The sequence below is a fragment of the Euprymna scolopes genome, chromosome 7 (genome assembly GCF_053919585.1).
Source record: "Euprymna scolopes isolate OS-2025 chromosome 7, ASM5391958v1, whole genome shotgun sequence".
In the NCBI taxonomy this organism is placed as follows: domain Eukaryota; kingdom Metazoa; phylum Mollusca; class Cephalopoda; order Sepiida; family Sepiolidae; genus Euprymna; species Euprymna scolopes.
In genome coordinates, this window is record NC_136488.1 from 155950033 (window position 1) to 155963157 (window position 13125).

Consider the following 13125-nt stretch of genomic DNA (forward strand, 5'->3'; position numbering starts at 1 on the left):
AAAAGAGAAAGAAAGAAAAAAAGAGAAAGAAAGAAAAAAAGAGAAAGAAAGAAAAAAAGAGAAAGAAAGAAAAAAAGAGAAAGAAAGAAAAAAAGAGAAAGAAAGAAAAAAAGAGAAAGAAAGAAAAAAAGAGAAAGAAAGAAAAAAAGAGAAAGAAAGAAAAAAAGAGAAAGAAAAAAAAGAGAAAGAAAGAAAAAAAAGAGAAAGAAAGAAAAAAAGAGAAAGAAAGAAAAAAAGAGAAAGAAAGAAAAAAAAGAGAAAGAAAGAAAAAAAGAGAAAGAAAGAAAAAAAGAGAAAGAAAGAAAAAAAGAGAAAGAAAGAAAAAAAGAGAAAGAAAGAAAAAAAGAGAAAGAAAGAAAAAAAGAGAAAGAAAGAAAAAAAGAGAAAAAAAGAAAAAAAGAGAAAAAAAGAGAAAGAAAGAAAAAAAGAGAAAGAAAGAAAAAAAGAGAAAGAAAGAAAAAAGAGAAAGAAAGAAAAAAGAGAAAGAAAGAAAAAAGAGAAAGAAAGAAAAAAGAGAAAGAAAGAAAAAAAGAGAAAGAAAGAAAAAGAAAGAAAATAAGAAACAAAGAAAATAAGAAAAATAAAATAAAAAAGAAAATAAAAAGAAAATAAAAAAAAATAAAAATAAAAGAAAATAAAAAATAAAAAGAAAATATAAAAAGAAAAAATAAAAAGGAAAGAAAAAAAGAAAAGAAAGACAAAAAGGAAAGAAAGACAAAAAGGAAAGAAAGACAAAAAGGAAAGAAAGACAAAAAGGAAAGAAAGACAAAAAGGAAAGAAAGACAAAAAGGAAAGAAAGACAAAAAGGAAAGAAAGACAAAAAGGAAAGAAAGACAAAAAGGAAAGAAAGACAAAAAGGAAAGAAAGACAAAAAGGAAAGAAAGACAAAAAGGAAAGAAAGACAAAAAGGAAAGAAAGACAAAAAGGAAAGAAAGACAAAAAGGAAAGAAAGACAAAAAGGAAAAGAAAAAGGAAGAAAGAGAAAAGAAAAAAGAAAGAAAAAAAAGGGAAAAGAGAAAAGAAAAGAAAAAGGAAGAAAAAGGTTTTGAATGGGCAATGGATCCTGGTTACACACATCCAACAGTCTAGACAATGTTTGACCACAGGGTTAAATCAGCAAAAGTCAGATAAACAGACAAAATATTAGTCATGGAAGGGGTGCGAGAAAATAAAAATAAAAAACGCAAAAGGTAAACAGATTGTTTTAGGAGTTTTGATGAGGAAATGAATTACGTAATTCTACTACATAGTGCTACGTCCTTAAAAATACCACGTGGGAATTGACCAAACTGAGATAATTTAACGTCATTTCATTAACTATCCACTTCACCTTTTCTGTCCTCTGTCAGTGGAGGAGAAATCCTTCGTGATCGAGACAATTTTTTTTTTTTTCCTATCCAAAGTGCCCCTTTCTGGGGAGATGTGGTTTCTCCACATTAAAAACCGACCTTGGGTACTACTGTCTAACTGCCATAGTGGGAATAGGAATAATCAAATTTATTTCACGTAAGTAAACCATTACAAACAACTGACGTTCCGTCTACGAATTTAAGATAGTAAAAGAACAGCGTTTTATAGGTACGAATTATTTACACTAATTACAAGATACACCGTCACTAGGATATTTAATTAATAATATGACCCTCGTAGAAATAAAAATAAAATAAATGATTCAAAAAGTTTGGGCGCTTATTGGGACGAGTTTTGTAGTCGATAATTAGTTTTTAGATAGAAACAATGGTTTCAACAGATTTTTTTTTGTCAATTCTAGTATGGTAGCTTCCAAATTTATGCAGTCGGAATTATCTGAATATTACTTAATTATTAAAAGAAAAAAAAAACTTGAGCAAATAAAAAAATTGTCGCCATCTTGTTCAAGTCGAAACGGAAAATTACCCCCATTTCGAACTCTCCTGTGTCTTACGATAGTTTTCAAATTTTATTTTTTATTTTCTTTAATAAATAAATTTTCTATCTTATCGATTTCCGTAATTTTTTGATATAATCATCTTAAAAATACGAGGGCTCCGATATTGTACGCAGAGAGCATTTCAGGGAACGTGAATTTTTTTTTTTTTAAATTAAAAAAAAATTCCCAATAAGCTTGGGGGGGGATGTCTTGATAAATTGAAATTTTAGTTTTTATTTTTGGAATAAAAAATTAAAAACAAAAACAGTCGTGTTCTCGTCGAGTAGGTTTGCTTTTTTATTCAAGAAAATAGAAGGGTCATCCGTGCTGAAATAAAAACGTTATTTAGAAAGCTATTCTTATCATGGGGACGGGAGAATGTTGTATACCTTTTCTGTATATCGTAAAACTTTAATTAAACTTGAAAATACTATTAAAAAATAGCGCGGATCAATAAGTGCACTAGCACCAAATAACATTAGTTTTTCGATGGGGGGTGCGGGTGCGGTCGGTGGGTGCACTGACGCCATTCCGTGACAGGTTTTTGTTTATCGCCACAAGTGCTAATCTGGACTTGCACCAATTTTCCTGTTACTTATCTATAAATATAATCTCCGGCCAAATTAAATATCCTTAAAAAAATATATATAACAAAATAATCCGAAGAGCGCAAAGTTCAAGCCCCCCCCCCGCGCGTTCTTTTTTTTTTTTTCAGTTTATTAATCTGAGATAATAGCTCTCTCGTGCTGCGTACAAATCTGAATCAATGCGTATTTTGCTATAGGGGCCTCTCTGGCCTCACTCGTGTACTGTACGTGACGTCAGCCAATACGAGGAATACGTAGATAGCCTTGTTTTCATGTAAAACTCAGTATTAAGTTTTCCGAAAATAGTATAGAAGTTTGAGAGCATCTTTGTGTGTTAAATTCAGAAAAAATACTTAAAATAGAGATAAGGCTACGGAAGACCTTAAATTAAACGTGCTTGTTAAGAGTCGACACATCTATTTTTTTAAATATGTGGTTCTGAGCCAAAAACAGTAATATATCCAGAAATTACGAAAATTCATCGAGTCCACTATTGTGTTTTTAGTAAAAAAGTCTATCGTTACGATCCGAAACAAAACGTCAACCATTACACTTACGAAAAGGGAAGTAAGTATGTTCTCTGTATTCGCAATTTTCAAGGTGTTCACATCTAGGGAAAATGCAATTTCCACCAATTTTCCGTAAAAATTATTTTTGGATATTTTCGACATGAAAAGTACTTTCGTTTTTGCTTAAAATCACATGTTGACTATCTTAACAAGCAACAAATTAAATTTGATGAGAGAGAGAGAGAGAGAGAGAGAGAGAGAGAGAGAGAGAGAGAGAGATAGAGAGATAGAGAGAGAGATAGAGATAGAGAGAGAGAGATAGAGAGAGAGAGAGATAGAGATAGAGAGAGAGAGAGTTTTAAAAGATGTTATACAAGCTTTTTAATTTTCTATATTCTGGGTAACCGTGCTAGTTTATAATAAGGAAAAATCGGTGCAAGTTCAGATTGGCACTTATGACGATAAACAAAAATGGAGAAAATACATATTCTTTACAGCGTGAGGATGTCATATTCCAAAAATTACGTAAATCGATCAAGTAGTTTTTTTTTAACTAAGAAAATCAAAATTTACGATTTCTATCGAGTTGACAAAGTGCATTGAACCTGAAGCTTATTTCTCACCCTCGACAATTCGATTAGATTCATTTATTTCATCAGATTCAGTAATGTAGTAAAAATACTACAACTAGCTTACCCGTAAAATTTGATTTCTTGAATAAAAAACAAACAAAAAAACTACTTGATCAAATTACGTGATTTTTAGAATATTTCAGCTTCATTCCGTGGATGTACATCATACAGACATTTCTGTATTTTTTTGTACTTTTAAATTCCGCCATAAGTGCCAATCTAAACTTGCACGAAAAATCGATAACATGCGTTTGTATAGCGACCCGGTACTTTGGTATGACAAAGACGCATAGAGGAGTACGAATGAATAATTAAATGAATTGAAATCATAAAGGACTTTCTAATCAGTTTAAAGGCTTCAAAAACAGTAACAAGTCAAACGTGTCATTCTAAAAATAATCGATTAAAAAAATGGCTGTTTTAAATTAACACTTGTGATTCTTCGATATTCGAAATTACGTTTAAGTCTTCGAGTGCAAAGTTATTTCTAGTTGGGCCATTTCTAAAAAAAAAAAAAAAAAAGAAAGTAAATAATTATTGTTTATTCATACTCCTAAGCCAAAATACATTTTTGCACGCGTCCCAGCCACATTAAAGAACTGAAATTCCACAACAGCCGTTTAAATGACGGTCGACTTAGTGTTTATATTGGAATTAAAAAAAAAAAACAAGGTACCAATATTTTTTGTACAGGATTTTAAAATTTTAACGCTCCTTTTGTTTATTAAATTGTTAGGTGAAAGCATAGAACAATTACAAAACACACCCCTTGCGCCCTTGCCATGTTAAGAATGGCGTTTTAAATAACGTTATTATTTTCAGCATGGTCTGTAACCAAGTACGGAAACTAAATTTAATTATCAGGCAGTTTAATTTAAAGCTCTTGAGAATCCTAATTATTTGGAAAAAGGAAAACTTAAGTCAATTTTTTCTTTTTTCACATTTTTTTTTTTAAAAGGAAATAAAAATTTGAACCAACTTGTGGGAAATCAAACGGACCTTACGAGAGTTCTCAACCCCTAAAAATGCGTGTTTTACACCTTTTAAAAGTTTTTTTTCCGACGATTATCATAGGTTGGTGCAAAAATAATGTTGGTTTTTCACGTATATATATATATATATATATATATATATATATATATATATATATATATATATATATATATATATATATATATATACGATAGTAGAAAAAATTTGAAAACAAGATAAATTTAATGACTTGTAAGAAGGGGGGTTTATTTTCTTGTTATAACGTTCTAATTCATTGCTGCCCAACTGATTTTTTTATCAACGTGTCACGTGATTAGAACGTTATAACAAGAAAGTGAACCCTTTCTTAAAGTCATTAAATCATTTTTTTTCAAAAACTTTATGCTAGTATGATAGTTAAGTCAATCTTGGATAATTGTTAGGGGGGGGGCTTTTTAAAACAAGTGAAGAATACACATTGGGGGGGGGGGGCTCGTACAGGTCCGTCAAACGATCGATTATTCTTTATATCATAAGAAATGGTTATAAAAATTATATTTTATGTAAACCGGACAAAAAAAAATTGTCTAATAATGTAATGAAGGTGGGGTGGGAACTTTTTCCACACGTGTTGGTGACCAACACCAACACGTGTGGAAAAAGTTGGTCACAGACGGCTGAGCGACAGAGGGGTGGGGGGGGGTGTTATACTACGTACGTTAAGTCATCTGAAGCGTGTTACTGTTGGGGCAGACGAAGCTAATCATTTTTTAGCTTCCTTTCATTATAGGCCCACCTTTAAGTCTCGAGAAAAAGAGTGGCGCGCAAAAGAGTCTATATTGAAGCGTGGGTTGCGCAATCTCCGATCGTACCTTTCCTGGACCAACGTTGTTTTTTGAAGTCAATAACTAGAATGTCCTGAACGATTTACAGAGATAAGCAGAGGTTGTGCTCCTTCTAAACAAAGTCTCGTTTATCCTATTATTTAAACGCTAGCTGGAGGAAGGATATATCGGTACTTTTCACGGTGTAAGTACTACACCGGCACCGGCAGGTCTGAGTTGCGACCGAGCTACTGCGTGATTTTTATTAGTAGCCTTAGGCCATACAAAAGTACGCAGAATGCGGAACCAACTGGCCATACACCAACACCACACTTTTTGAAAGTCTTCCAAAATAAAAACCCTTCTTCGGCAATAAATATACACTCATATACTCTGGTTTCTTTCAGGCTTAAAAAGAAAAAGATGGTGGAAATGAAGGCCATGAGCGACGTAAAGTTACATTTTATTTAAAACAAATTTGGTACTAGTGCATGAGCTGGCCTTAAATAGAGATTTTTATTTACTTAAAAAACTGGCCTTAAATAGAGATTTTTTATTTACTTAAAAAACAAGCTTTTAAAGGCAGGGTCTAGATTTTTTACGGGAAATTAGTTGAAATTGATTAGTCCTTATGGCGCTTAAGAGATCGATTAAAAAGATCGATTGATTTTAAGAAAAAAAAACAGTACTTAGTTAATTATCGTATCGAAAATAGTAATATATCTAAAAATTACGAAAATTCATGCAGTACAACTGCTATAGTACTTTTAGAAAAAAAAAAGTCTCGCTATCGGCTTAACAAAACGTCAGTCATTACATTGGCAAAAAGGGAGATAAGTATGTCCCCTGTATTCACAATTTTCAAAGTGTTCATATCTAAGATTTTCCGTAAAAATGACTCAATTTTCTACTCGATGAATTTTCGTAATATTACGATTTTCAACATGACAAGTACCGTTTTTTGCTTAAAACATTAAAAAAAATCGATCTGTCGACTATCTGAACATTTTTAAAGAATAGGACATATTGCAATCTTTACGCTTGTACATAAAAACAAGCACATGTCGTGTCAGACATTTTTTAAACGTTAGCACACACACACACACAAAGGATTTTAAGTATTTTTTAATTTATATTTTTATTCTGATAATAAAAGTAGATACAAAAAATAGAAAATGGTTTCGCATCCAAAGCTCCGTATGTTTTATGAGGGACACAAAAGAAAAAATAGTGAAGGAACCATTGAATAATGAACGGAACCACATGTATCAGTGTTACATAAAAGATGCAGGCAGAAAGGTTTTTATTCGGAAAGTTTTGAAGTCCGAATGAGAAAAGTAAAAAATTTATAGGATTTTCCTTTTATTTTTTTTTTTTTTTTACACATAAATGTGAGAGATTATCTGTTGATTGTTAAAAGTAGCACAAAAAAGAGTTACGGTTGAACTATGGAAGAAATTACCACATGGTTGTTGCAACCGTAACAACAGAAGAAGAGGTAACTTCACTTTAGACGGAGGGGGAGGGGCGCATAGAGCATCGTGTCAGTATTACGAATAGTTAAAAGATTATTTTCGTCTAAAATATTTTTAATATATCGATAAATTAAAAAGAAAAATATTTGAACGGAGATTTAATTTTAGATAAATATATATGTGGAAAAAAAAGACATTTTAAATGAACAAGTGCGAAGAAGTTGTCGGAAAAAAATATTCAAATATTCGCAAGTAATACAGAAAATCTATAGAAGCAAAAATATGAAATATTAAAATTACATTTTCTTTTTCGAAATTCTACATTTACTCTTTATTTTATTTATTTATTCATTCTTTTTTAAGAAGTAATTTATGGATCAAGAGAAAGACTCCGTATTGTAAGAAAGGAGATTCTATCTCATTCTTAACTCGGCCAAACTCGCAGAATACGAACAGTACTATCTTTTGGATAGGATTTTTAAGTTAAGTTCATTGTTTGTTTGTTTTTTTTTTTTTTACCGTATCTTGTTTATCAAATTGTCAAGTGAAAATAGAAAAAATAAATAAATAAAAGGTCCACTATTCAGATTTCGAAATAACATTATTTCAGCACGGTCCGTATTTTAAATTCAGATTGTACATTTTACCTAAATTACAATTTTTTTAAGCACTAATATTTAATCTCGCTATATTGTAATATTAAAGCCTGTGCGCAAAGACACGCACAAATTAATTTATTTTTTTAAAAAATTCACGGAAAGAATCTCAGTTTTCCGATTGAAAACAAAATAAGCATTAATTACGATACGAATTCAATGGATTTAGAAACATCCTTGGAAAGCGTTAGATGACGCACAGCAGCACATGCGAGTTAAAAAAAAAAACAACAAAAAAAATGCAATATTGGCTACACGACGTATGATGACGAAAAAACAAAAAAAAAAAGCGAAGACCAAATCTGAGAAATATCAGGATTAAAAAATATATATTAGCTCACCCACTTCCCCAGAAACACTTATAGGACAACCTAAAAGACGTCCACTGAATCTGGAACCATCTTCGAGGAAGAGGGTAGCTTTTTTCGGCATTTTCATCGAACCCATTTTTTACCGAAGTGATCTCTCCGGAAAGAATTTATCAAATGAGTTCTCTAGTGCTGGTAGTAGTTAAGGCCACGCGCTAAGATCGCGCCAATTTTCAGTGGGTCACTTCAAGGGAGATCACTCTGCCGAACTTTTTCTTTTCACTGAGAAGACCAACAAGGTGCTCTATGACATGATTACCTATCATTATAGTCATAGCATGTGTGCTTTTCCACTCCTTTGTAAAAAAAAAAAATAAAAAAATAAATATCACGATGACGTCATCATTGATAATTCCCGTGTATATTTGAGAAGATTCATAAATTAATTTTATGAATTATTAATCGGTTGTTATTAGTCTGCTTTTTTGTTTTAATATTATAAATATACTCTCAAACAAAACAACAATATGGTGTATTTTATTGCGCGTTTGTGCGAGTGATTCTCTAATGGTATTTTAAATTCTTTTCTGATTGTTTTTGTTTTTTGTTTTCTAAAAAAGTCCCACGTGTTTTGTTTGCTTAATTTATTTGCTAAAAATTGACTTTAACTGTCGGTTTTTCAAATCCTTTTTTACCTTTGAAAAGAAGCGGACTTCCTTATATAATCGAATCATAATATATATATATATATATATATATATATATATATATATATATATATATATATATATATATATATATATATATATATATATATATAATTTTGTGCTTCCTTTTTAAAATTAAATATGTTTTTAACTCTTTTTCAAAGTGTTTTTTAACATGTTTTATTAACTACTTGTTCTTATTATAAGCTCTATTTCCTATTTGGTTTTATCGATCTTTTACATCTGGTTGAGATTACTTTATAAATATTAACTTTTCAATATATATAATATAGTTTAGTTTTGCCATCTTGGATTATTTTGGTAAACTTAACTGTAATACTTATTTCATTAGAAGCTCCCACCTGGTTGAGCTTTTTTATTCTCTCCAGATATGTTTGAAAAGGAACACATTCCTCTGTCTGCCAAAAATATTCCTATTCCTACCCAACAAGAATATATCCACAAATTTGTTCTAGCTTTGAACATTTTCCTAAAAAATATAAGGTGGAAGGCGTATCACATGACTAACGCATTAACAATAAACTTAATGCGCCTATTTCCTGTGAAGATCAACTTCACACAGAAATCTTAACAAATGAACTCCCTATCAACTCTCAAAGAGAACAAAAGAAAATTGAAAGATTTGCTACCAAATTTTACGGATTAAAAACCATCCCCCCTCCCAATACAACCCTTACCTTGAGGATTTCGAGAATTCCATGTTAAATGTAGTCAAAAAAATTAGATTTAAAAAACAAAAACACCATTATAATCCGGTTACTTGAAAAATAAATAATTTTGCCGAGAAAGTTAAAAAGAATAAACATATATTCGTCCCTGCTGATAAGACTAAAAATTACTATAAACTTGACTATCCTACATATAAAAGACTTTTGTATAAAGAGCTTAATAAATCTTATAAAATAGTCCCTTGCAGGACTTTAGATTCCATTAATTCTGAGACTAAACATTTACTGACTTCTATGAACATTCTTAACTTGACTGAAATAATTTCTCCCGGGTACCCCTAGATTCACCCTCAAGAACCATAAGCCTAATTTTCGTGAAAACCTCTCCATCAGATTGATCTGCCCATCTCGTTCTGACTTAGGTGCTATAAGCAAAAACATCTTAGATAGAATCATCCCCTCTATTAAAGAAAAAGTTAGTTTCCCTCTTTGGTTAAATTCAGATTCCGCAATTAATTGGTTTGTCTCCCTTAAAAATAAACACCTCCTTAACTTCACACCCTTTGACATCAACAATTATTATCAATCAATTTCTCCGATCCTTTTAAATAAAGCTCTAATCTTTGCTAAAAGAAATTCTGACTTAACTCATTTAGAAATTAAATTAATTATACTAGCCAGAAAGTCCCTTATACAATTTAACAATAAGTTTTGGACTAGAGACAACACCCCTAATAATTTTGACATCTTAATAGGTTATTCTGACTCTGCAGAAGTTACAGATTTAGTGGGACTCTTTTTACTGAAATAACTTAAATAACATTTTAAACATATCCAAGAGGGCCTTTATAGAGACGATGCCCTTTTTACTACAACAGCCAGGCCAAGAGAGTACAACGAAATAATTAAAAAATTACATAACTTTTTTAACTTTGCCCTTTCTATAATTATCGAACCAAACAAAAAAACTTCAAATTTTCTAGACATTACACTTAATCTTAACACCGAGATTTATAGCCCTTATCATAAACCCAACCTTACGCTTTTATACGTCCATAAATCTTCTAACCATCCCAAGTCAGTTATAAAATCTATAGTACCATCCGTCTCTAAAAGAATTTCTACTCTTTCTGCTGATAAAAAAACCTTTAATCAAAATGCTACTCTCTTCAATAATGCCTTAAGGAACTCAGGATACAATGAAAAGATTAAATACAACCATTATGCTCCTCTTGCTGGCCGCCTTAAATCTGTAATCACACACAATATGACTCGCAAGAAACCAGTTCAAATAACAAGATCTGCCGCTCCAACATACTAATCGTAATAACTCTAACTCACCCAGACGCACCAGGAGAATATTTAGTTTAATCCTCCATTTAGCATAAATGTCAAAACCTATATACCTGAGGAATTCTTCAACATTGTACAAAACTCTTTCAAATACCCACACAGATATAGTTCTATTTTCAATAAAAACTCAATAAAGATTTCTAATTCAACTATGCTTATTTAGCAGAAAGAATCTTAACATCTAATAACAAACAAATTAAATCAGCCCAAAAAATCCCTTTCCCAATTAAACCTAAAACTAACTGCAATTGTAATAACAAACATCCTTGCCCACTCAATAATGATTGCATCCATAGAGATGTTATATATTCATGCAGAATTACTGAGCTCCCACGCAATCCTCCCATAACAGACACTAATATTTTGTCATCAAGTTATCCCTCTCTCAACCCTACATCTGATATAGTTACTAATCCAATAAACCATTCAAGCAACCCCTCTATTTAAAATCATACAACTAGCAATATTAATAATAATAATAATAATGAGAATAATAATATTTCTCCTAATTGCCATCATAATACTAACAACACTCATTATCCCCTCCAAAACAGTCCTCCTACAGTCATTTTCCCGCCCTTTGTTCATCACAATGAACAAAATTCAAAGTATTTCCCCAGTACAAATCAACAAATTAATATTAATTTCAGACCTCGAGCTGTTAATAAAGTACACACATATATCGGCGCTACTTCAACATTAATTAAGAAAAGAATATCAAACAACACTTCTTTTAACAACCAAATTCTAATAATAATCAAGGAACTTCTCTAACCACTTTAATAAAAAAAACTTAATTCTAACACTACTCCATTCTCAATTAAATGGACTATCCTTAAAAAGGTTAAGTCTTATACTCCAGGCTCTAAGCCATGTCGCCTCTGCACAACCGAAAGTTAACTATAATTACTTCCCCTCAAAGTAGTAATATAATAAACTCTAAAAATGAACTAATCTCCTACTGCAAACATAAGTCCAAATTTAAATAGGTAAATTTGAAATTACATAGCTATTAATGTAATCTTTCAGATATACATATTTTTCTATGACATCGTTTTTTCTACATACTTTCTTAGCATTTTATTACTCTGTAATTTTCATTGTAATTCTTTATTTCTTCTTTTTTGGCCGGTTTTACATCTGCAATCTCTGTTTTATTGTTTAACTATTCCTATCAATCAAATATATCCATCTACCTACACATTTATATTCTGCATGTATGTTTACTTATATTTTACTATGTGCATTTACTTACATACTTATTTGCCTTATTCCGGAATTTATAGATACTGGCCGTCCTCTTCCCTTAATCGTTTTTATTTCTTTATTTATTTATTTACTCATCTATTATATGTATGTATATATATATGTGTGTGTGTGTGGGGGGGGGTGTCTTTGTTGTGTATATATATATGTGTGTATGTGTATGTGTAAGTGTATGTATTCATATATATGTATGTATGCATATGTGTCAGGTCATGTCATATGCTACTGGTACCATGTAACCCAGTACTACCTGCCTCATGATCGGGTCACCGGCGACTAAACTGGTTGCCCCACCAAACTTGTTTGGTGAGGAGGGTGGCTAGTCTCCCTGATGGATTAAAAACAAGACCTTCCAAAGTGCGAATGAACCCTTTTTCGTGGTCAACGGCCAACTAGCACTGTGTGTGTTTGCGTGTATGTATGTGTGTGTTGGGGTGGAGAGAGCTCCTGTAAGCCATGGTGAAGGCAACTTTTCTAGAAACAAATCTCTGATTTAAAAAACTATAAAGACCAATACCTGCATTAAGCTGGTCTGCAGTTTAAGTTGTTGCTGGCTATTTTGCTCTTGCTTGTTGCTGGATCTCAACATTTTGAACCGAGAGAGAGAGACTTAGCTGTCGTACAAAGCTAAGACTCTGTAACATCATCTTTGTATAGATACTCCCTCAGGCATTTGTCTATAAAAATGGTCCTGTGGTGATGGAAGTCATTTTTGGGCTCATGGACTTTAAGTGTCTGAGGAAGTGGCACTCGTCTGACAAGATGTTGCAATCATTATTATGTATGTATATACATGTGTATGTATTTAACTTATCATTAATTCATTTGCTTCCTTTAATAACTCCTGCTGATAATTTAATTCTTAAGTAATAACTTGTATATTTCAGTTGACCCCTTTTCTGCTTTAAATTTTGGCGCCTTTTCAACGGCATCTTGTCTGGGTCATTTTGACTTTGGTTTTTCTATTCTAATATTAACTCAATCTCCATTCAATTCTTTCTTCTTCTTCTTCTTCTTCTTCTTCTTCTTCTTCTTTATTACTCATTCTCCCAATATTAGCCGAGCCTTGACAGTTGATTTAAATTCTTTTTCTACGCACATCTTTTCCTTTTCCCCATTTGTGAATTATTCCATGGATTTCTGCCTTTTGGATTACTTTGGACCATCTTCCAATTATGCGATTCCCTTGGATTTTACTTGTGGAAATAGAAACTTAACCAACTTTTTGGGATTTGGAT

At 31.5% G+C, this 13125-nt stretch overlaps 1 protein-coding gene across 8 annotated transcripts in view; it reads right to left on the bottom strand.

The window, feature by feature from the left end:
* The window catches only part of LOC145280086 (multifunctional protein CAD-like), a 181194-nt gene extending 172936 nt beyond the window's left edge, over positions 1–8258 (bottom strand). For 6 of the 8 annotated variants that reach the window (XM_080131798.1, XM_080131799.1, XM_080131796.1 and 3 more), the window contains exon 1: positions 7906–8132. In XM_080131798.1, coding sequence (XP_079987924.1) covers positions 7906–8011 — 106 coding nt within the window. In that variant the 5' untranslated portion in view covers positions 8012–8132. Of the gene's footprint in view, positions 1–7905 lie in introns of all 8 variants that reach the window. The other 2 variants (XM_080131792.1, XM_080131800.1) reach the window with 2 other exon arrangements.
* Positions 8259–13125: the final 4867 nt, after the last annotated feature.